A 25,685-nucleotide genomic window follows, 5' to 3' on the forward strand; every position below is an offset into this window, starting at 1 on the left:
ATGCAATTCACACAGAAATACAATTATTCAAATTACTAGTTGAACTAGTACATTGCACAGATGACAGTAACTGAATACACAGAATATTAAAGTTCGAACAGCATAGAATGTAAAACAGATAACTTACTTCTTAATCAATCACTCACGGGAACAACAAACATGCAGCAGTCCGCTTTGTGTAAGAAAGCAAGTCAGTCTCTCCACCTATGTATATGGACTGCCTTCTGATACTAGTTCAGACATGCCCCGACTTGCAGAGATGCGGGACTCGAGTCACATGACTTGACTTGAGTCAGACTCGAGTCGCAAATTTAAGGACTTGAGACTTGCTTGACTAAATTAAGAAAATGACTCGACTTGACTTTGACTTGAGATCCAATGACTCGAGACTTGACTTGACTTGAACTGTATGACTCGAGAATGACTTGATATACATTTTTATATAAATCATCGCAACATCGATTGATGAACAAAATGAAAGCAAAGGAACCATTGACGCCAGTCATCAGATTCTGCGCGATTGCGTGACGCTGCACAAGCCCAGAAAAAACATACATCGCGGTGAGCGCGCGCTAAATACAATAAAATCTCCCAGCATCGTTTCTTTTTGGATATAAACACTAGAAATTGACCATATTCATACAATAAGATTTGCTGTACGCATAATAACTGGCAAGGGATATCGGACGACCATCACAACCTCGAACAGTCGAACTTCATTCACCACGTCTAAAAGTAAGCTATGGCTTGTTTAACCTGTTTGTTATAGTTAATTTGACTATCTTTAAATCTAGAGAGAATATTGGTCAAAACAGCGTGCCTCTTTATACACAATTATGTTTTCAAATGTAGCTTAATGTTGTCAATATTCAAATTATAATTAATGATGGCATATGTTTTGTATAACATTTGCCACATTTCTTTCAAATCATGTTTTAAAGCCAAATATGTTGTTCTTTCCAATGACAAAAAACAACATAGAAAACTGTTAATGTTTTGTCGTGTTTTATGTTTCTCTTAAAGCAGGGTTAGATCTTATCAGGGGGTTGGGGGCAAAATGCCAGCAGAATTAATATGCACCCAAAATTCTAAATGTGGTGGAAAAATTGCCCTAGTATGAGTTATTTTTATAATTATAACTTATGATATTAAAAAATATTTCCAGAATATTGGCGCGATTGCAAATGTGATAATGATTTTATAAAACAGTTCAGTAAACAAAGAGTGAATATTGTGATGTGACATTTTAGACATAATATTCCAAATATTCTCTGTTTTTGCTCTATTTCTCCAATGACAATAGTTCCAAACAAGCCACAGAAAGAGTTATGCGTAACAGTGACCTAGTTGCTTAGTTCCAGAACGAATCTGCCGTTTTGAACAAATCAGTTGAATGAATGCTTCTATGACTCGTACATTAAGACGGTGATTTGGCGCAACCTATTGGCGGTTTTAACTTCATAATTAAAAATATCTAACTTTTATAAAGGGGATGCCAGTTTGCCATTTGGTGGCATAGGAACCATTATACTTGAATTGTGAATTTTTTAATACCTTTTAATGGTCTTCTGCAATGTTTGAGGCATATTTATTTTTTCATGCTTTAATGTTGGCCTAATTTCAGTTACATTTACATTTTAGGCTATGTAGTTTAAAATGTTTTTTTTATTAATTTTTTTTATTTTTATTTTTTATTGTAGTAACCACTCAGCTGTATGTGGAAATGCATATAAAAAAATAAATAAATAAAAATTGCAAATAAAACCATAGTCCACAACTTCTGTAGTTTTAACTTATTTTAATATATAAATTCAGTGAAATCATCAAACGTTTGTATGACTTGCCAGTGACTTGTGACCCAAGCTACGACTTGACTTGACTTGACTTGACTTGCTTGACATAAAGCAGTGACTTGACTTGACTTGACTTGACTTGCTTTTCACAAAATTGACTTGGACTTGCTTGAGACTCGAAGGTTAAGACTTGAGACTTGCTTGTGACTTGCACATGTGTGACTTACTCCCACCTCTGCCGACTTGTCCATGCCCGTGCAAGCACCAACAAAGTCACATACATAAAGATACCTCCAGGGGGCATTGTTGGGCTTTCGTACACTGACCTTCACTCTCATTCATTAGTCCTGGGCGGAGATTTTAACTGTGATGTGTCCACGACTTGATAGGTCCTCGAAAAAAGTTATATCTCTTTCAAAATGTGCAGCGATTATTCAATCTTTTCTGCATAGCAATGGTATTCGTGATCCATTTCGCTTTTTAAATCCTTCTGCAAGGAAATATTAATTTTTTTCCGCAAGTAAATCATTCCTATTCACAAATTGATTATTTTTTTCTAGATAACAAACTTCTTCCATATCTGCTGAATTGTTCATATGAAAGCATAGTAATATCTGATCATGCACCAGCTGTTCTGGAACTTAGCTTTCCAAAAGCACCCCCAAAGTATCATCAATGGTCCTTTAACCCTGGTCTATTAAGGGATAAAGAATTTGTAAAATGTATCTCCTCAAATATATCTTCTTTTCTTGAACTCAATAGTACTCATGGTATGGCTTATTCTACCATTTGGGAGACCTTAAAATGTTATCTGCGTGGTTGCATAATTTCATATTCGTCTTATAAAAATACAGAGCGAAAAAGGCAACTAGACAAATTATCTAGTTCTATATAGAGCCCTGCACGGGCCAAAAACTCCAGCCCTAACCCGGCCCTGACCCGTGGTGTTCAAGCCCTACCCGGCCCCAGCCCGACAACGGCTGCAATTTTTTCAGCCCGGACCCGACCCGACCCGAGACCCGAGACCAACATCAATATTACTTTAAGCTCTCTCTGACGCGCGCTTTTTGATGCGCGCTCTCTCTGATGCGCGCAGTCTCTGCTACACGCAAACACACGCACGGCACATCACACGCTACTAAAAGGTAAACTTTTATTATTGGCCTGAAACATCACCAATCATGCCCACAAATATTGAACAGACTGTCCAGAGAGAGAGAAGCATAAGCATGCAGTAGAGAATATAACGCTACGGGATCCAACCGCAAAAATAAGTAAATAAACGGCCTACCTTTCTTTGCTTTTAAGTAACTGAAGAACAGTGTTCAAAACAATGTTCAAAAATGAAAAACTCTTCGCCAACTGGCTAATGTTAAATAAAAAGAATAAAAAATCCAACTTCTCCCTGATCCTCTGCATGGTCAACTGTCACCTGTTAATGCACGTGAGTGAAGCGTGCGTATGCGTATTGCGTTTGTGTTGCTTAGGCGATGTATAATATTTATAATATAATAAATATAACAATATTTCATACACATTATGTGACGTGTGCTCTGCACGTATATTATGGGAACAATGATCAGCTATTGATGATTATCAGCTATTGATGTTCAGTACTCACTGAACCCATCTCCCAACCTTTATAAAGAGCGTCAGATTTTGCAGACAAAATATGATCTGTTATCGACGGAAGAGGCTGAGAATTTGTTTTTACGAGCTCAACATAGGGTCTATGAGTTTGGTGATAAGATGGGTAAATTGTTAGCTTACCAAGTTCGTAAATCACAAACGTCACGCTTGATACCCCAACTTAAGTTACCTTCAGGAATTACTACCACTGACTATAAAGAAATAAACTCTCAATTTAAAAAATACTATGGAAAATTGTACACCTCGGAATCTCCTCAATATGTATCTTTAATGAAAACTTTCTTAGATAAATTAGATTTCCCCACTGTAGAGAAGACTTTGTGTGATTTTTTTGGATGAGGATATTCAAATTGAAGAAATAGCTGATGCGATTGCTTCCTTGAAAACAGGCAAGGCCCCGGTCCTGACGGTTTTCCGTCTGATTTTTATAAAGCATTTTCTAAATTACTATGCCCTGTGTTGCTTTTGGTTTTTTTTTGAGAGTCTTCAAAATTCTAAGCTGTCCCCAACCTTCTATCAAGCTACTTTTTCATTAATTCTTAAGAAAGATAACAAGGCAGGGTTGTCCCCTTTCCCCCCTTCTATTTGCTATATAATTGCTATTGAACTCTTGGCAATTGCATTACGTGCTGACTCAGAGGTGCAAGGCATTTTTCATGCTGGTCTAGAACAGAAGGTTTCTTTATATGCTGATGATCTTATTTTATGTTTATCCAATCCCCTAGTCTCAATTACTCGAGTTATTTTAATATTGGACTCATTTAGTACTTTTTCAGGTTATAAATTGAATTTTTCCAAGAGCGAATTATTCCCAGTGAATTCTGCTGCATTAAGTCTCTCATATTCAAATTTCCAATTCAGAGTTGTTAATAACCAATTTAGATACTTGGGTGTCCAAGTGACTCGTAAACATGCTGACTTGTTTAAAACCAATTTTAGTCCTTTATTTGATCTCACAAAATCTATGTTTTTATCATGGAAACCCCTTCCTCTCTCACTGATAAGAAGGGTAAAAGCAGTTAAAATGAACATTCTTCCCAAGTTTTTATATCTATTTCAATGTTTGCCCATATTTATTCCTAAGTCATTTTTCTTATGTCTGGAAAAGACTATCTCGTCATTTATTTGGAATAACAAGCAAAGGCGAATAAGTCTAAAGCATCTTGTTAAGCCAAAAGAGGTGGGAGGTTTGGCTTTGCCTAACTTCCAAACGTATTACTGGGCAGCCAACTTTATAAACTTACTGTACTGGTGCCGGCGTGATTTGCAACTGTGTAAACCTCTCTGGGTGCAAATAGAGGCTGTTTGTTGTGCCCCAGTCACATCTTTGCTCTGTTCTTCTATCCCTCCTTCTCATAGTATCTCAGTTAAGAATCCATTTGTTAAACACTCTCTGAGGATTTGGACTCAGTTCTGCAGAGCTCTAGAGCTTAAAAGTATTTCTTCAGCTGCACCCATTGCCAGTAACGCTTCCTTTCCACCCTCTCTTTTTGATGGGGCTTTCAATATTTGGAAGTCTAGTTACAATTGATCAGCTATTTATTGATAATAATTTTGCTTCATTTGACCAACTTAAAAATACATTTTCTTTGTCCAATTCACATTTATTCCGGTATTTTCAAGTTCGGAACTTTGCCCGTAAACATTTTCCGGAGTTCCCCTCTGCCCCTTCTAGTGGTGTCTTGGAGTGTATTTTAGACCAGCATGAATGTACAGTATAAGGGGTGCCATTTCAAAGATTTACAGTATAATAAATGACAATCAAACCCCATCTAGCGGGTCATTAAAATCTCTCTGGAAGCAGGACTTAAGTATTTTGTTAGAAGATGAAACCTGGCACACTATCTTAAAAAGGATACATTCTTCTTCATTTAGCTCTAGGCATAGGCTTATTCAATTTAAGGTAGTGCATCGTATTCATTGGTCTAGGGTGCAACTTGGCAAGATATTTCCTGATTTAGATCCCACCTGCCCACGCTGTGTTACGGAGCCAGCCTCTCTGTTTCATTCTTTCTGGTCCTGTCCTAAGTTATTAAAGTTTTGGGGGGGAATTTTTAGTTGTGTCTCAGAAATTCTTACCACAGTAATAGTCAAGTCAAGTCAAGTTTATTTGTATAGCGCTTTTCACAATACAGATTGTATCAAAGCAGCTAATAGATCCCAACCCATTGACAGCTTTATTTGGGGTCCTTCCAGAAAATGTTAAACTTACAGCTTTAGAGAGGGATAATATTGCACTTTGCAAACTGTTGGCTAGACTAGACGACTTATACTAATTAATTGGAAACTGACATCTCCTCCAACCTACCGTCAGTGGGTTTTTTACCTACTTTTTGCCCTCAAACTTGAAAAGATTAAATTTCGAGTTAGAATGAAACCCGAATTTTTCTTGAAATCTTGGAGCCCTTTTTAGATTATTTTAAGGAGACAAGCTCTGGATAAACCTTTTTTTTCCCCTCCGGTTTATTTAGTTGTTTATATATGTATATGCATATGTTACTGTGATTATATGTTCATTCGTATGTGAGTATTTATTATGCTTGTTTAATTTTTGCTTTTTTCCCTCCATTTAATTATGTAACAATCTGATACTTGTACTGTGCTTGAGATGCTTTTATAAAAAATAAAAAAATATATATCTTTTGGTATGTACCCAGCATTAGTGGAAGACCGTCGCCAGCGCTTTCTCTCCTTCTCCGTCTTGCGAGCTCTTTTTGCGTTGTCCCTCTGGAGGTGTTCAACTATAAGATCATCCATAAAAATCTCAACTTTGCCCGTGACATTAACATTTATTTTTTCTGTTTCATCCTCATCTGTTACAATCAATGCATTCAACCATTCTTTAATATATTCAATTTCTGGGGAGTTTTCAGAAGAAGCTTTATCAGAAAAATTCATACTCGATTGTTCTCCAATATTCATTACAGTTCTCTAACGTATAAAACACAAATCATGTGGCATTTTACAGCAACACTAGTTTATTAGTTAACTAACTACACATTTACTTTATGTTTACAGCAACACTAGTTTATTAGTTAACTAACTACACATTTACTTTATGTGAATCTAACAAAACATTTGCTCACTGTGACACAGAACAATGCTTTCTAATATGCTTCACTAGATTATGTGATTGTGTGAAACTCTTTCCACACTGAGTACAGTCGTACAGCTTCTCTCCAGTATGAACTCGCTCGTGTACACTGTAAAAACTAAAGGAGCCTCAAATATCCTGTCGGATACTCAAGGAACTTCAAAATGTAATTTAAGTGCCTCAAAGCTCTTTCTCCTATAGTAGGGTTACTGGAGGAGCATTGACATTCTTTGAGGTTCTTGCTGAAACTTATGGGATCCTTTAAGCACTTTGTATTTAGTTCAGAGGTTCTGGAGTCACCTTTTCATTACCATGAGACCTCGAAGTGCTTTGGGGGAAAATAGAGGAACTTGAATGCGATAAAAGGGTTATTGGAAGATCTTTTAACATTTAAGTGGTTCCTGGAAGATCTCTTATGTTAAAGCCAGAATCTGGAGGAACCCAATGGTTCTATGAGGCCAAAATGAGAATATTATCCTATTATTATTATTATAGGCTACTTAAGTTTGATTCAGTATAGCCTACATACCCAGGTGAAAAAAGACGTACTATTAAAAATGTACTTGAGTGTGTTTTTAGTAGGCCTACAATACAAATATACTTTAATGCATTTTTAATACATTTAACAGTAGCCTACGTCTTTTTCACCTGGGTAGCTTACATTTATTTAGTATCTATAGGCCTATTTTGTTGATTAATTTAAACCTTAAACAACAACACTAAATTATAATAATATTAATAAGAAGAATACATTAATTATTATTGAATAAATAATAGTAATAAAATAATAATTTTTACCTACTTCTTCATAAATTATTATTTGAAGAAGAAGAACTAGGAGGAGAAAAGTTTTATTCTGTCACGAAACTGCTGCTATTCCTCTGCTGTCGTCGCTTCAGTGATGGTCGCGCTGCTCGCGCGCAACAAAGCTCAGCTGATCGACGTCATCGGGTAACGGCTCCTCTCATCAAAGCTTCCGCCGTTTGTTCGGCTCTCCATTACAAGGTTTGTAAACTCGCCAAATAAATATAAATACAGAGTCTACTCACTATATATTCAAACACACATATATATAAACTAAATTGATTATACATTACTACTTTTTTACAGTGTTTACCACTCGTTTATTGCACAGTATCTGGTATGAAGGTTTTAGCCGCGATGCTAACTACGTTGATCTAACGTAAGTTAATGAACAAATGGAAATTATTTACTTATTGTCTTAGATTGATTTAGTCATTCAATTCAACATATTCTGTAAAACTGTGTCTTCAAATTGCTGAGATAGCCTAACTAATGTAGCTGATTCCTGCTGTCGTCATTGGCGTTTGTTATGAATAACAAAAGCAGGTTAATATAGTTTGGTCTGTTTTTGTTTAGCCTAACTTTACTTACTACAGGTGCCCTCATTCTCTTAAATACCATTTTAAAGCCATTTACTGGTCAATAAATATTATGTTGTGAATAATCAGCTTTGTTCTTTTGTTTCCCCAGAACAACCAGTACATTTCTAAAATAATCTGAACATTTCAGAGGCAACATTGAATTACAGTAAGTTACCTATACACCACATGCAAGTACCTTATTACTATGAACTTTCTCTGTGTGAAATTGTATTGTTTGACTGTGTACTTTTTTAATAAGTTATTCTCTGAAAATCTTCCCTCATGCTCTCAAATCTCATTCATGTTACTCAGAAAAATAATATCACAGGTTTGGAGCTAATAATGCTATGCATTTTTTATAGGCTATACCTTAATCATATGCATTTGAATATAAGACATTTGAACCCTGAATTATAACTTAAAGTTTAGTCTTTTTCGACAAAAAAAAAAGGAAAAAGCTATTATATGACTTCAGAAGACTTACAACACAACCCATAACACATGAGTTGTGAACTCATTGACTATTTTTAGGATCTTTTCTGGGACATTTTTGGAGCTTAACCATTTTTACATAAATTGTTGCATTGAATTGAACTAGACAAGTGTACATAAGAATAGTTTGAATGAATTACAAAAAAAATGTATGCTTGTGTTTCATGCAGTGATATTGAATGGTGACGGGTTGCATTATGCCTGAGATCTGCTTTCGGGTTCCACCGACAGAAAGTCAAACAGGTTTGGAACGTCACAAGGCTGAGGAAATTATTTAATAACTTTAATAACCTTACTAACAGTCAATTTTGTACTTTGCAGGGATCTCGGTAAGCTGAAATACAAGTTTGATCAAGAATAAAAATCCTCCTGTAGACCTGAAAATCACTGAAGTGCCTGGACCATCCACCAGAAAAGAGGAAAAGCAAACAGAAAATGAAGCTGATGCACCTTTTCACTTTTCTAACTCGTTAAGTACCTCACGTGTCCCTTGTGAAGATTTTATAATTGATTGCATTTTATGTTGCAGCGAGTAAAGGTGCATCACATTTGTGAATTTCGTGAAATTACACAGGCAAAAAGACAAAATTGCTGATCGTGTGGATTCTTATTGAAATGACTGAATTCACCAGTGAACATTCACAGAACAACAGATCATTTTACTGCACCTTAACTCTGTTAAAATGGGAAATGTTTTCTGCTTGTTGTGACATAAGGAATACTGTTTCCGGGTCGAAGCCTCTACTTCTACTTTCTCTATCTTGTTTCTAGATATTGAGAATACTCAACAACCATTTATGGGAACTGTTGATTCAAGTCACACATTAAAGCTTTTCAAAAGGCATAGTGTACATTTCAGTCTCCAGTCTCACGGCATCCCAGACTTCAACATTTTATGATTCAAAATAGCTGAATAACTAACCATCTGAGATTTAGGAATAGAGATAAAGGTTAGGATCCTAATTTTCAGGAATATTACAGCACAATGAGTGTATATTAGCACTGTTTGTTGTTTGTTTTTGGCATCTGATAGAGCTTTTGGACTTGGAAACAGTGACGTCAGACTTAACAAGCGGACTGAAACACATGTTTTAAAATTAAGTGAAGATGGACATTTTTAATTAGTCAAAATTGTAATTTTTTACATTGATTTATTTCATGGAACATGTGTTTTCCATGCATTTTGATGAGATGTCTTTTCTTGTGTAGCCTATTGTATACACATGGTTGATTATTCATGTTACTTATGTATTATACAATTTTTTTTGTGTGTGTGTATTCATTGATATTAATCTATTACTAGCTTTTTTTTTTCAAGTGCATGGAAGTGTATGTATTAAAATGGATCTAAAATATGTAATAAACAATTCTTATTTTGTATTTGGTTCAGTTTGTTTATTATAATAGAAGTTAATGGTGGTAACCATAGTAACAACATGAAATTAATTTAATACAAATAAAATAAAATTGAAATTTGGTTCCTGGAGGCACCAACAGTGGTTCCACACAGTGCCTTATATAAGAGTTCCTCAGGAAACCTGTGTGGTTCCTCAGAGAACCGCCCCTTTTTAAAGGGTGCCTAGAGGATCTACAGACGGTTCTGCCGGTGTGGCAAAGTGAAGAACCCCAAAAGGTTCCTCCAGGCACCTTTTATTTTTACAGTGTACTTTCAGAGATCCAGAATGAGTGAAACTCTTGTCACAATATGAGCACTTGTAAGGTTTTTCTCCAGTATGAATTCTTTGGTGATGTTTCAGATCACCAGCTCTAGTAAAGCTCTTCCCACAGTCAAAGCACACATGATCTCTCACTTCATTGTGTGTTTTCTGGTGCAGTTTAAAACTGTTCAGCCTTGAAAAACTCTTTCCACAGAGAGAACACACATAAGGCCTCTCATCTGAATGAACTTTCAGGTGTTGTTTTAGATTTGATGATGAAATAAAATCTTTACCACACTGATCACAGTTAAATGGTTTCTCTCCAGAGTGAACATACAGATGATACTTGAGATAATTTAAATGTGTGAAACTCTTCTCACACTGAGTGCATGTATACGGTTTCTCTCCAGAGTGAATTCTCATGTGTGTCTTAAGGTGTCCTTTCCGTGAGTAACTCTTTCCACACTGAGTGCATGTATACGGTTTCTCTCCAGAGTGAATTCTCATGTGTGTCTTAAGGTGTTCTTTCCGTGAGAAACTCTTTCCACACTGAGTGCAGGTGTGCGTCTTTTTTGCTTTTGTTTTCTGAATTGTAAAGTTACGATGTTCCTCCTCCACTTCATTCAGTTCTTGTCTTTGCTCTTTCACTCTCACCTGATCTAAAATACATATCAAGTTAGAATCAGTTCAAGTGATCCCTTATTTAATAGCAGAAAGCTACAGAGATCAGATCTTTCACTTTTTGTTCTGTCATTCATTGTTAATAATATAGTAAAAAATATGGTTGACAACTGCTATATACAAGGTTATGATCATTTGGATGTATTCTCTATCATTTATCATCCATATACTGCTTATTAATTCACATCTACCAAAGCAGTCAACAATGAAGAATCAAGAATGGACACCAACCTATTTGTTCCTCAGTATCTTCATGTTTTATTCTGGATGGTTCTGGATCCCTCATGTCTTCAATCTCCTCTTTAATAAACTCCATCTTTAACAGTCACACAGATTTCAGCTGCTACTCCTGGAGTTTGTCCTTCTCTTGTAGGATGATGGGAATATTCCCAGTATTTATTACTGAATTGTTGTGGGAGGGGCTTCACTGCAGGTGTGAACTGTGATCACTGTGTTTTTATCCAATCTGCATTTAAAAAGTACAGGGCCATCATGTTAAACTGCTGCTGAAAAGCCTCGTTGTCTCCAAAAGTTCCCTGTTTTCAGCTCATTCATTATGGTGATGTCTGAGATCTTCTGTAAATTGGCACATTAAGCTCATTTTATTGGTGTCAACAGGCTGAAACAAACTACAGCATCATCACCTTTAACTTCAGTTCTTGTCTTTGACTTTCCCCTCCATCTAGTCTGAAATAAACATATGAAAACATTAGCCTAAGTTGTTAGAATGAGTTCAAGGAGGATAAATGTGAATATTGAAGTGAACCCTGATTTAATAAAGTAAAACAAGTGAGATCTATCTATCAAATATCAGATCTTTGATGTACCAAAGGTGAGTTTCGTAATCCTCTTGTTAATAGTCAAAATTTGAATGACAACTGCTGCACAAGATTATGATATATACAGGAATCATGGAGTTGAATTGAATACATTTTAAGACCTTTTTAAGACTCCCTCCATACATTTTAAGACATCATCGTCACTTCCAAGTTTTAACCTTACATTTACTAGCCTATATATTGATTGTAAGATAGCACAACTAAACAGTCTTAGTTTGTGATAACTCCTTATCAATGCAATATAATTTAGAAGGGTGGGAACGAAGCACAAGAGAATTAATAGAGTGACTAACCCAATGCAACGTTTATTACAAAGAGAAACCAGAATAAGACCAATTGACAAAACTTATTGAAGGGAGAAAATAAACCTCTCCGAGCTAACGGGACAATGAGTTCACACAGTATATTCAATAGACATATTTGTAACATATCAACTCTTAACTGTCTGCAAACCATAGCTCTTTTGTGGTACACTTCTCATGACAAACACCTGACTGGTCAGACAGTTTACCTGTGATTACTTGAAAATATTATTTGAATTTTACTACGTTGCTTTGTTGGCCGTAAATGCTGTGAACCCATGATAAATCCAAGCACTAACTCAGTTATAATTAAATGCACTAAATGCTGTGGTGCATTTGATCATATAGGGCCCTATTTTAACGATCTGAAACGCAAGTATCAAGCGCAAAACGCAAGTAACTTTGTGGGCGGGTCTTGGGCGCTGTTGCTATTATACCGGCGGGATAAATGACTCTTGCGCCCGACGCAAATCTAAAATGGGTTGGTCTGAAGTAGCTTCATTATTCATAGGTGTGGTTTGGGCGTAACGTGAAATAAACCAATCAGAGCGACATCTCACATTCCCTTTAAGAGCAGGCGCTCTTGTTCTATAGCGGATTCCTATTATAACGGCGGATTTGCCAGGCGCGCGCCAGGAGCGGTTCACAGCCGAGGAGACCGACGTTCTCGTCAGGGCCGTAAAAGACAGAGAAATGACGTTGGGGATGGGAGAAACTCACCCAAATTAGCTTCGGTTAAACAGGCGTATGATCATTTGGGTAAATGTGTAAGCTAGATGTATGCTTTTATAATAAACTATCTATCTATCTATCTATCTATCTATCTATCTATCTATCTATCTATCTATCTACACTGTAAAAAATGTACCATAAAATTTACAGTAACTTACTGGCAACAATTAGCCAGTAAGTTTCTGTGAATACTTTTTACAGTAAGGGTACTGTACTTCCATTTACAGTATTTTATGTATACACTGTGAAATCAAAAACAATTAAATACTGTGATTTTAGTTGTATTTACAGTAACTTACTGGCTAATTGTTGCCAGTAAGTTACTGCAAATACGTTTTACAGTAAGGGTACTGTACTTACATTTACATTATTTTGTGTATTCACTGTAAAATAAAAACAATTAAACACTGTGATTTTAGTTATATTTACAGTATTGATTGTTTTACTGTAGAAGAAAAAATACTGTGATTTCAATTGCATTTACATACAAAAAAACAGTTAAGCACTGTTTTTTATGTATTGTATGCAATACAGTACAATAAACAGTAGATAACAGTTAATCACTGTAATTTCAGTTTCTCACTGTACAATTTAAATACTGTATCACTATGATTTAATATTAGCCATCATTAAAAGAATCACCCATATTCTAAAACATTGCAATCAACTGCAGACAATAAGAAAATTGTTAACAGTTATTTATTTAAAAACATTTGGTCAACAGTAGGGTTGGGTATTGGTTGGGTTCTATCCGATACCAGTACCTACTCGGTATTTTTCAAACGGTTCCGGTGCTTAAACGGTTCTTAAACCGGTACTTAAGAAAACGAAACCGCACACACTTTATCAAAAAAAATAATAGCCTACCTGTGTGTTTTCTGAAAAAGATTTTCTGATTTCTGATAAAATTTAAAATTGTGCTGATGTAGCCGAAAACACTTAAGTTAAGATCAAAATTTTGTCTTCTCATATTATTTATTTATTACATATTATATATTATAGACTTTTACAAAACAGAGAAATATCTGACACTGAGCAGAAATATTTAACACACATAGTATAGCCTCATATAAATATACTTGATATACTTCATACACTGTAAAAAATAATTGCCATTTCAACTTTTTTTTTTTTGTAGACACAACTTAATTTTTAGAAATTGTCCAGACAACAAGAAAATTTAAGTTTAATTGTCCACAACTAAGCTGAAAGTTGAATTAACTAGTATAACTAGTTGTTTCAACTAGAAAATGCATGTTGATACAATTGCACATACACCAACAAAATAACTAATATATTTTCTTAATAAAATTCTCTTAACAATTTGCAAGAGTAAATTCTAAGTACATTTTACTGCTCTAACATCAAGCACAACTCACTTGTCATTATCAGTTAAAATCTACTTAAAGCAATTCATAAAGTAATATGTAATTATATACATATAAAGGTGCATATATTTAAATGTTAATTTAAGAATTTGTAGTTTTCATTGAATTTTAATACCACCATGTAAAAAAATAATAAGATGGTTAATTTAATACATTTCAACATACCACAAGGATCCTTTTGTTTTCAGTATAGATTTTCGCGGGCTTTGCTCTGTGTAATATCGCGAGATCTAAGTAAGCAGGACTAAAGCAGGTGGAAACTCAAGCAGTTACAGCAGCAGGAGTATTTCATTCAGCATCATCAAACAACCATCGTCTCTGCATATAATAAGGTGAGTTCAATTAATAATTTAATAACTATGATACTAAACTAATCTGGTCGAATTTCATTACTAATTAATGGATTGATTGCCGATTTTCCATGAGCCGGTAAGATATTCGAAATGGCGCCTGTATAAGCTAGTTACGTTAATGATGGTGGTTAAAATGCAATATTTCTCAACTCCTTAACTAATATTGAATTTTATTGTATTAATTTTTACTATTTGGCATAAACAGCAGATGTGGACTGACATTGGGTCTGTCTTGTTTGTTTCCCGCCCTCGTTGGTGATTGAGCAGATATCCCTATTATCTTAGTTGAGTAGAATTTAATTTATGATAGTTTAATAATTACGATACTAAACTGAATCAGTTCGAATTTTAATCCTAATTAATGGATTGGTTACAGTTTTGCACGATGCTATCCGTAATGTAAGCAATTCGTAAAATGGCGCCGAAGCATATAAGTTAGATTTCGGATGAAATTGTTGATCATAGTAGTATTTAAAATGTATTAAATTAGCCTGTTTTTGGACTAATATTGTATTTAGAGTTTGATTAATTAATATTCGATAGCAGGTGCGAACTGAGCACCGGAAGGCTTTTCCAAAGAATGGGCCGCGAATGGTTTCTCACAAAGCCGCGGTATGTATTTTAGCAGGGCTGAGTGAGGTTTAGGGTTTAACGTTAACAGTGACTGACAGGACGATGGGATGCGCAAGATAACTTTTAATAAAACTAGTATTTCTTCGTTTAATATACGTGAGTTTGTCGTTTTATCACAGTATTTTCATTAAGATAACGATGAACCACAAACTAAGCATTCATTTTAATGTAACATTAGGGGAAATATAATTTTTCTTTTTTTTAACTACAACATGAGTAACGTTAGGCCTAAACCATAACATCCATCTTTTTAATTTACGTAGTTAAATGTTCGGTGTTTAATATAAGCACTGCTGTCAATCAAATTTTTCTTTTATTTAAAAATTCTACTTTTGTGACCTAGTCCTAGATTTTTAGCCCAACCTAAAAAAATAACGTTACTGCAGTGTAATTCTCTGAACTTTCTAGAGCAATAATTATCAAACGTTGAACTTTACCATAGATAGCTATAACAGGGTTATTTAGAAAATGAATGTGGCCAAATGTACCCAAACACATTTAAATACTAAAGGCATGTTAAATGCTGCTTGCAGCAATATTTAAATATTGTCCTCTCTGTGATATTTAATACTTTTCTTTTAAAATGTTCCATGTGTGATTGCCTGAACTGCTATGTCTTGATTAGGGAGTAGATATGACAAATTGTTGCAAACGACTAAACGGATTGAAAAGATGTACACTACTTAATATACATAAAAATTAATTGATGTTTGTATATTTTCAGGAAATGGTCCCCCCCTTCCCTGGATTGTGACAGTTTCAATGAAATGGAAATGCAAGCTTTGCTCATATAGTTCATCGAATCAACGCACAATAACAAGGCATTATACACTAAAGCACGGACACTACAGCAGGTTTTGTCCCTTACCATGTTTGTATAATGATTGTGTTTGTACGTTCAAAAGACAAATTGACCTGAAAAGGCATTTGAGGCAGCATGGGCCATCACAAAATTCATCAGAACCCCTAACTGTTCACATACTCTGTGACTTATGTGGTTTTTCAGAACCCTGCCACCTTCGCCAGTATTTGGCACATTTACGCTGCCATCTAAAAAATAAGGAAACTGTGAAATGCCCTTATCGGCAGTGTTCATTCCGTTCTAACGTGTACTCCACATTTACAGCACATCATAGTCGTTTTCACAGTTCAGGTAGCGTAAAGGACTTTCGACCAGAATTGTTTTGTGAGAATTATTCTAATTTGGATGAAGACAATCCAGGTAGTGCATCTGTGGTTGAATTGGATGAGTCCATTTCTGATGTTGAAGAACATGATGATGCCAATAATGAGGTGTATCTGCAGCGAAAACTGGCATCCCTTTTTTTGCGAATGCAAACACTATTGCATGTTTCAAAGTCAGCCACTCAAGAAATAATAGATGGGTTTTATGAGGTTAGTGTCCTCACAGGAGAACTAAGCAAGAAATTAATAGAACAAATTCTGCTGCAACACAATGTTAATCTAGAAACATCAACACTGATAACAGAAACATTAGACAAAACTGTCCCTCTTTCTTTCTTGTCAAGGACTGGTCCATTAGGCACTGACCACAAGAGGTCTTCTTTTTTCAAGGAAAACTTTAAGGTTATTGAACCTATTGAGTACATTTTAGATTTAGATAAGGGTAGAAAAAAGGTTTATGTCCCGATTTTACCTGTACTGAATGAGTTGTTAAATAGAGATGATGTCCTTGACAAAGTTTTACCTGAGAAGGTTTCTGGGTTAAACTCTGGGGTGTATGAAAGTTTTCTTGATGGACAGTATTTCAGGGAAAATCAGTTTTTCTCAACAGAAGAGTTACGTATTGCGATAGGGTTGTATATTGATGACTTTGAAGTTTGTAACCCTTTAGGCACTTCAAGGAAAAAGCACAAGCTTTGTGCCGTCTATTGGGTTCTGGCTAATCTACCACTTCGGTATAGATCATCTTTATCATCTATTAATCTTGCACTGTTATGTTACAGCAATGACTTGAAAACCTATGGATATGCTGCTGTTCTAGAACCACTTCTTAGAGACCTTAAACATCTTGAAAATCAAGGTTTGTACATCAAAAGACTAGGGGCACATGTTCAGGGTACAGTTGCTTTTGTATCTGCAGATAATCTAGCTGCCCACTCACTAGCAGGTTTCCAAGAATCCTTCTCTGTTGACAAATGTTGTAGGTTTTGTCTTGCGAGTCGAAAGGACTTTCAAACTGTACCAGTTAGGAGTGGATCATTCCCACTCAGAACTAAACTTTCCCATGATGGCCATGTTTCGTGTCTCAGTAGCGATGAAACACTAAAAAGTGTTGAGGGTGTAAAGGCCAGCTGTGTTTTGAATAGACTAGAACATTTTCATTCATCAACAGGTTTTCCACCTGATGTTCTACATGATCTTTTTGAAGGAATTGTTCCAGCAGAACTCTGTTTGTGTCTGTCAGATTTGATTGAAAGAGGCTTTTTCACACTTAATGATTTGAATAGTGTCATCCAAAACTTTCCTTATAAGTTTTCTGATAAGACTAATCGACCTCAGAAAATACCAATAACGTTCAAAGCTAAACGGACAATTGGAGGAAATGGACATGAAAATTGGACACTATTGAGACTACTTCCTTTCATGATTGGTCATTTGGTTCCTGAACATGACAAAACCTGGGGTATCATTTTGGAGTTAAAAGTGATTGTTGAACTTCTGTCTTCACCTACGTTTACTGAAGAATCTGTGTGCTTTTTGGAGTCAAAAATTTCTGACCACAGGCTGTTGTTGCTGGAGGTTTTTCCTAACTTCAAGTTGAAACCTAAACACCATTTTGTGGAACATTATCCTAAACTAATCCATTGTTTCGGACCTTTATTGAACTTCTGGACAATCCGCTTCGAGGGAAAACATAGCTTTTTTAAAAAAGTTGTCCGCGATGTCAACAATTTTAAAAACATTTTACTCACTTTAGCCACAAAGCACCAACTTATGTTTGGCTACTGTCTTGATATGCCCAGCCTTTTCAAGCCAGAACTTGAAGTACAGAGTGTTTCTGTTGTTTCTCCTGCTATATTGGACCATGGCCTAAAGCAGGCCATTAACAGGAAGTATGAAGATGTTGCATCTGTTTCCCTGGCAACAACACTTTCTCTGCATGGAACAACATATTCAGAGGGAATGTTCGTCTCCGTTGGAAGCACAAGTGGGCTTCCTGATTTTGGGAAAATTGTCAAACTGCTCATAGTGGCTAACAAGGCATTGTTCGTTGTTGAACCTTTTTCAGCTGTGTACTTGGAACATCTTGGATCTTTTGAACTGTTTAGACAACTGTCTGCTGATCTCCTACTGCTACAACCTGAGGAACTAAACCACTATTACCCACTGTATTCCTACACCATCCAAAGACGGCTTCTTCTTACACCAAAAATATTTTTACTTCATTAAAGGTACACTCAGTAATTATTATTAACTTTTGGAACAGTATAATGTTGTTGTTTTTTAATATGTTAGTAAGGTATTGTTCATTGAACATTTTCAGCTGTGGACTTGGAGCGTCTCGTGTCTTTTGAACTGCCCAGCTAACTCTCCGCTGAACGACTTCTGCTCTCTCCAAAAGACTTTTTACTTCTTTAAAGGTAAACTCAGTAATTTTAATTATTATTAACTTTTGGAACAGTATAATGTTGTTGTTTTTTTAATATGTTAGTAAGGTATTGTTCATTGAACATTTTCAGCTGTGGACTTGGAGCATCTTGTGTCTTTTGAACTGCCCAGCTAACTCTCCGCTGAACGACTTCTGCTCTCTCCAAAAGACTTTTTACTTCTTTAAAGGTACACTCAGTAATTATAATTTTTATAAACTTTTGGAACAGTATAATGTTGTTGTTTTTTAATATGCTAGTAAGGTATTGTTCATTGAGCGTCTCGTGTCTTTTGAACTGCCCAGCTAACTCTCCGCTGAACGACTTCTGCTCTCTCCAAAAGACTTTTTACTTCTTTAAAGGTAAACTCAGTAATTTTAATTATTATTAACTTTTGGAACAGTATAATGTTGTTGTTTTTTTAATATGTTAGTAAGGTATTGTTCATTGAACATTTTCAGCTGTGGACTTGGAGCATCTCGTGTCTTTTGAACTGCCCAGCTAACTCTCCGCTGAACGACTTCTGCTCTCTCCAAAAGACTTTTTACTTCTTTAAAGGTAAACTCAGTCATTTTAATTATTATTAACTTTTGGAACAGTATAATGTTGTTGTTTTTTTAATATGTTAGTAAGGTATTGTTCATTGAACATTTTCAGCTGTGGACTTGGAGCATCTTGTGTCTTTTGAACTGCCCAGCTAACTCTCCGCTGAACGACTTCTGCTCTCTCCAAAAGACTTTTTACTTCTTTAAAGGTAAACTCAGTAATTTTAATTATTATTACCTTTTGGAACAGTATAATGTTGTTGTTTTTTAATATGCTAGTAAGGTATTGTTCATTGAGCGTCTCGTGTCTTTTGAACTGCCCAGCTAACTCTCCGCTGAACGACTTCTGCTCTCTCCAAAAGACTTTTTACTTCATTAAAGGTACACTAAGTAATTTTGTGATATATCAGCTCACAGCAGGCACACACTGTGTAGTAATTACAGGGTTCCCGCGGGGTCTTAAAGTCTTAAAATGTCTTAAATTCTGAAACGTCTTGAAAACAGCCAGATTTTCATCCACGGTCTTAAATTTAAGTTTAGTGGATAAATATATTTAGCCTATTTTTTATTCAGATTGCACAGTTGGAAAGAAAATATATTTATAGGAACATTTCAGCAGGCTCAAGATAATTAATACAGTGACCATTATTCATTATTTTAATCAATTCGCAGCCATAAAACGTGATAATCCGCATTCTCATGTATGTAGTGCGCTGAAGTATTCCGTCAAAATGGCTGACACGCGGCTAGGGGTCACGTGACTGGGAGATCCCTATAACCAGCTGCGTATTGCTACTTGTATTTTGATAATCGGTTCTTTCCCTTCTGTGTTTTACATTTAGGATGTTGCTCAGGGTTGTGTTGTCACCAGATGACATCAGGAAGGTGGTGATTGATGAGCTGCCAGAAAACGTTGAAGATCTGAAGTTGATTTTGAGGTCTAAACTTAATCTGGATGGGGAGTTTGTGTTACAATATGAAGATCCAGATTTTCAGAATGATTTAGTCAATCTGACAAGACTAACAGATTTACCAAAGGAGAGAGCGACACTGAAGATCATCCAGAAGACACCACCAAATGAACAGTTTAATGACCGCAGTAACCATGACACCCCCAGCACATCTGCATCATCATTGGTGTCGGGTACACCCAGTCAATCAAAGGGCTGGCCTGAGCCCTTCATCATTCCAAGTTTTTCATATGATGCGGAACTGAAGCTCCGGCGATCAAATGATGCACACACAAAAGATGGTTCCCTTTTGGATGTTACAAAGGAACTTAAAACTGAAATCCTAAACAAACTTGCAGAAGTTATGTTCAACTTTAATCCATACCCATTACGGGAACAAATTGAAAGCGTTGCCAAAGCCTTGGTTGAAAAACATCCGTGCTTAAAAGAGCCAGGGTCTTCGTGTGGCTGGTACTGCTGGAAGTTCAGTTTGAGTTTTAAAATGGGAAACTTCAGACAGAAGTTGCGTGTAGCAGGATGTCCAGCACTGTCAGTCTCCACAGATGGCACAGGTAAAAGACGCCTTAAGAAGCCGAGGCGGTCTGAAACCAATTTTTTGCCTGATATGCCAGAAGGCGAAACCACCAGCTCCCTCGAAGAAGAAAGGAGAGCTCTGCTGATAGAAGTTAAAAAGAAGAACCCTAATAATAAATTCATTGATGCTGCCATGGCAAGCACATATGCTCTAAGGAGAAAAGAGATCATTGATAAAGAGCCACTTGTGAGTGATGTTCAATCCAGATGGCCAGCGTTATTCACAGAAAGACAGGTATTTTTTTGGCATTTTCAAACACTAAACGCTTTCGATATTAAGAATTCAATTGTTCATGCTGCATTAATTGCATTAAATTTTTTAATGTGTTAAACAAAGAAATTGGATGCATGCGTTCATCTTAACAGCACTTATACAGGTCCTTCTCAAAATTAGCATATCGTGATAAAGTTCATTATTTTCCATAATGTAATGATAAAAATTTAACTTTTATATATTTTAGATTCATTGCACACCAACTGAAATATTTCAGGTCTTTTATTGTTTTAATACTGATGATTTTGGCATACAGCTCATGAAAACCCAAAATTCCTGTCTCAAAAACTTAGCATATCATGAAAAGGTTCTCTAAACGAGCTATTAACCTAATCATCTGAATCAACTAATTGAAAGATTAATTTTTATCATTGCATTATGGAAAATAATGAACTTTATCACGATATGCTAATTTTTTGAGAAGGACCTGTATATATATCTATCATTAATCACTGGATGTGATATGGTTGGTTTTGAATGAGAAACGGAGTATGTAACTCCCTTTGCATCTTTTTGGTCTGTCTCTCCCAAATCATGTAATATTGCTTAAGAAGACAGTTAATTAAACTACTATAATTGTATAATAATCAGTAATGAATAATATAATATTAATTTGAGTCACATGGTCTTTTTTTAATGTTATGCTTTTAGATTGTTGCTGAATTTAGCCGTCTCTTGTCTGCTGACCTTATGAGTTCATTCTATGAGGGCTTAGATGAACTTCTCCCCAGGTTTTTGGAGCTGTACAAAAACATGGACCATGACAGTGTACAGCTTCATAAAATCCTCCAATGGCTTGATGCTGATGTAAGTATTCCTTGTAAACCAATAAGGGTTTTGTGAAATGTTTTGTTAGAACCCACATAAAACAACATATAAATATATTTCTTGTGTGTAAGTACTTGTGTGTTGTGTGCATACTGACATTTCAGGACTCAAACCAGAACAAGCGAACTGCTGTCCTGCTTGGCTTGCCCCACTTCCTTCGTGAGAACTCCTCCAGTTTTTTGAAGTCTTGTGAGGTGTGTTTAAAGACAGACAATACTTGCATATGAGATTAATTGTGCTCTTTGAAAATTGTCTCTAATACAGAAATTTATTTTAATACTACTGTTAGGGATGTAACGATTCATTCGCAACCGGTTGAAAAGCGATTAAAATGTCATTCAAGTCGGTTGATGTTAAACGAATCTTGATTCACGTTTTAAACAGCAGGGATAATCGACTGAACCGATTCAAATCAAGTTCAAAGAAACATGTTTGTTTGTATACTCGTCATCATGTTGGTAAGGTCGTGTAAGTACCGCCCCATTGTTTACTAGCGTGGAGAAGGAGGATCGTTCAAATTTTATTATATGTCGAATGACATATTTATGTCTGTGTCAGTTTGTTTAAAAAGGTCCTTTCGTGTATGTTTAATGTTTAATGAATGTTTAATGTCACCTGTGACCTTTCCAACGTGATGACGTCATGCCCGGCACATCGCAGACCAGCAATTGTGGAAAAAGACGAACAATTGTGGTTAAAGTATTTACATTTTTATTTTTTGGGGGAACTAATCCTTTAACCCAGTGTTTCTCAAACTTTTTCTGCCATTCCCCACTTCGGAGGTAGGGAAGGGTTCCGAGCCCCACCTGTCCCCAATCACCCCAACAAAATGTTAATAAACTAGGCTTTAAGTTTAACTGTTAAAATGCATTTTATTAACATCACATTTTAAAAACTTAACATCAAATAACAGCATTAAAAACTTTCAAATAGAGAAAATGAAAGTGCAATTATATTATCACGTTGCATGAAATAAGTCTCAAAAGTCAAGTGTAGATAAATTGTTTGCATTTAGCCTCCGATAACATCAAATTCAGAAACTGAGAAAATACAAGTGTGGACTAGTTGTGCTTTGATTCATTTTGTCACTTCGCAAACTGCATGCAAAAGGACAAAAAAATAATCTCAAATTGAGCTAAAGGTGGTAAATTCCTAATAATGTACGTATTTTAATAAGATACAATACGTTGCGCATATCTAACACGATCGTTATAAAGGTGTTTGAACAACAAAACACATCCACTTGCATATTTGACAATCGTAATATCAGATATTTCATGCCATATCTAACACATTCATGAATATTTTGAATAAAAAAGGAAAAATGACATAAGCAGATCATTCATTCGGGCGGGATTTTGACATTTCAAAATACATTTGTAATTTCGTTATTTCAAATGTAGAAGCGTTGCGCGTGGTTAGCGCACTCATAATCCGCCGGCGCGACCACAACATTGTCCGACATCAAATGGCAAACGTAATGCAAGCAGAACGAAACTGCTCGTTATTGTGTTGTTGACGGACCGTTTATCAGTTTGGACCAAAGCAGCGCGAGCCGATCTTGATCAAGCGACACTGTTACTACACAGCGCTAATAAGATATCCAGTAAAGAAATCATTTTAATTCGCTACAGAAGTAATAACATCGCTGCGATATCTAGTGAGAAAAATTCACATTTCTCCGTTATTAACGGATCAAACAGTGCTGACGTGGAAACCAGGAAGAAACATTGTGCCATGAATGAACTATCCAGTGTCCACAGATCAGCAACATTCACCATGGATTTACTGTAGTAACACTCACTGTAACCATGGAAGTTTGGCAGGAATAGTAGGCTATAATGCCTTCAAGTAACATTACGTCGGTTTTATTTTGACATTATGAATACAATTGCTGCCCTCAAATGTTAATCATTCTGAACTAAAATAAACCTTTGTTTATAAGTACTACAATATATTTTCCAAGGAGCTGTTTTGTTTTATATGCTCCTAAGAAGAGTCAATTATAGCTCCAGAATTGCTCAAAGTAAAAAAAAATCAAAATTAAAAAAATTAAATCAAGGAAATTTCTCTGGCATTTCTTTCTTTTTGCTGTATCAAAAATGTACCAAACCGAACTGTGACACAAGTGTATCGTATCGAACCTAACCGTGAATTTTGTGAACCGTTACACCCCTACTGTTTACACAACAGCTGATGCGAGAGTTAGTGTAACATAAAGCAATTTGGCAACTGTGTTAATCTCTCTTGTTGTTGTTGTCATGTGGAATGGGTTAAATTTTTTTCTTGTCTTTTCTTTTCTTTTCAGCCATCCAGTGAAATTGAGGACGTTGTGAAAGGAACTGACGTGGGCATTCTAATTGTAACTGAGGAGCAGCAATGTGATGTGCTTCCCAAAGACACAATTGATATCGCTCTCATTTTGGAGGAACATCTTGTTGTCACTGACATCTCAGATGTCCCCAAGGCATTTGGACTCCTGATGGGTCTTCTTTATGTTGTCAATATCGACTACCCCAAGACAATGAAATACACCTTTGAAGCTCTGCAAAAACTTGTTATGAACATTGGTGGGAGCAGCTGTTCATCACGTGTTCATGGGCTTCGCAACAAGCTCTTGCGCAAAAAGTAGACCTTTTTTTTTTTTTTTAAGGAGCTTTAGGCTTTTTTGTGCCTTTTGCTATACTTTTTAGCATGCACATTTAAAGTTTGTCATGTTCTGACTTCAACTATGCATGTTTACACATCTCATGAAAACAAATGTTAATGTTTCCCGTCTCAATTTTCTATACAGTATAATATGCAATTTCCTCTTCTATCCCTTCTATCTTTGTTTCGTTTTATGACCAATAAATTGCATTGTGGTAGGAGTGTTTGGAAATTTGCAAGGTTAATATTCAGTGTTTAAACTGCTGTCTTATTTGAGCTATGCTATGTAGAATCAGACCTTTATGCTTTTATTACATCTGTTTTAATGAATTGAAATGTAGTATTTAACATTTGTCATATGATGTTTCTTTAAAAGGTGTGGTCTTTTTATGTACTTCTTGCAGAAAGTTGATTTAGGAACTTTCTCATGATTTGTGCTATGCATATCCTACAATTTTTATTTCTCTTATAGTACAGTACACTCATTTTCCTTTAAATAGATGAGTGATTTTGTCTTGCTTACAAATCAATACAAAAAAGTGATTTCAGTTGATCTGTTGACAGGAAATTGCTTGTTCAACTTAAATGTGAATGAAAGAGTTGTCTATCATTAAATAAATGAATGCAAGGCAAAATGTGTTGTCATCTTTATTTTAAATTCAAGTTAAAATATTTTTCCAGTTGACATAACTTGACTTGTTGACTGGACTAGGAAATTATGGTTAATTCCACTAATGGGAAATTACTTCAGCAAAAGATATATTGTCAAGTTGACAAAAAAATTTAAGGCAGCGGGGTAACAAAGTTTTTTAAGTTGACTCAACAAATTGTTTTTTACAGTGTACTTGATATGCAAGATTTGCAGTTGGCATTAAAGGTGCATTAAGCAACTTTTTCATGTTAAAAATACCCATTTTCTAACCCATACATGCTTAAACAATTGCCTGATGGGCTGAATGAGCCCTTCTCTGATCACTGAGATTGTCTCTATAATCCTGTAAAGTAAAATAAATAAGAGGGATTTGGGCCGGAATTTTAGACTGGGCGTGACGTCATGCGCGTTCACGGCACGCTCACCTGGCTGTCTGGCAGGTTTGTGTATTCGCCGCCATTCTCCGTAGAAGATGGATTCTAAGAGACCGGCTTGTAGTTCATTTCAAACACCAACGCAAACTCCACGTAAGATAAAAAAAAGAAAACTTTTGTCCGTGAGCGTGCACACTTCTGGCTGCAG

General features: G+C 35.7%; 3 protein-coding genes and 1 long non-coding RNA gene across 7 annotated transcripts in view; 2 read left to right on the plus strand and 2 right to left on the minus strand.

The window, feature by feature from the left end:
* LOC309506318 (uncharacterized protein) overlaps positions 1–25,685 on the minus strand; it is a 259,358-nt gene that overhangs the window by 136,967 nt on the left and 96,706 nt on the right. The window contains exon 3 of one of the 2 annotated variants that reach the window (XR_014208700.1): positions 11,267–11,397. The exons of the other annotated variant lie outside the window; for it this stretch is intronic. The gene's annotated coding sequence lies outside the window, so the exon portion shown is untranslated. Of the gene's footprint in view, positions 1–11,266; positions 11,398–25,685 lie in introns of those variants that run through there. 2 annotated transcript variants of the gene reach the window in all.
* The window catches only part of LOC309506336 (uncharacterized protein), a 253,365-nt gene that overhangs the window by 59,863 nt on the left and 167,817 nt on the right, over positions 1–25,685 (minus strand). The window lies entirely within an intron of this gene.
* On the plus strand, positions 6,653–9,792 carry LOC309506471. 3 transcript variants are annotated; one of them, XR_014208778.1, is made up of 3 exons: positions 6,653–7,720; positions 8,032–8,088; positions 8,585–9,792. It is a non-coding gene; the product is annotated as an uncharacterized lncRNA (long non-coding RNA). The 3 variants fall into 3 exon arrangements; XR_014208779.1 differs by having other exon boundaries at positions 6,654–7,542; XR_014208777.1 differs by having other exon boundaries at positions 6,653–8,088.
* On the plus strand, positions 16,955–25,293 carry LOC309506287 (sterile alpha motif domain-containing protein 3-like). Its single transcript, XM_082180080.1, has 11 exons — positions 16,955–18,416; positions 18,509–18,605; positions 18,705–18,801; positions 18,917–18,973; positions 19,073–19,169; positions 19,269–19,365; positions 19,481–19,537; positions 19,999–20,935; positions 21,626–21,781; positions 21,907–21,996; positions 24,111–25,293. Exons 8-11 carry the CDS (start codon positions 20,000–20,002, stop codon positions 24,432–24,434), a joined length of 1,506 nt encoding a protein of 501 aa, XP_082036206.1. The 5' UTR covers positions 16,955–18,416; positions 18,509–18,605; positions 18,705–18,801; positions 18,917–18,973; positions 19,073–19,169; positions 19,269–19,365; positions 19,481–19,537; position 19,999; the 3' UTR covers positions 24,435–25,293.

Source organism: Leuciscus leuciscus, assembly GCF_965113295.1.
Source record: "Leuciscus leuciscus genome assembly, chromosome: 9".
Classification (NCBI taxonomy): Eukaryota; Metazoa; Chordata; class Actinopteri; order Cypriniformes; family Leuciscidae; genus Leuciscus; species Leuciscus leuciscus.

Bases quoted from the DNA above. Each gene is read 5' to 3' on its own strand.
- LOC309506287 (XM_082180080.1), top strand. From the start codon at position 20,000: ATGTTGCTCAGGGTTGTGTTGTCACCAGATGACATCAGGAAGGTGGTG. The intron at 20,936-21,625 runs GTATTTTTTTGG...TTATGCTTTTAG, and splicing joins CGTTATTCACAGAAAGACAG to ATTGTTGCTGAATTTAGCCG. The intron at 21,997-24,110 runs GTGTGTTTAAAG...TTTTCTTTTCAG, and splicing joins GTTTTTTGAAGTCTTGTGAG to CCATCCAGTGAAATTGAGGA.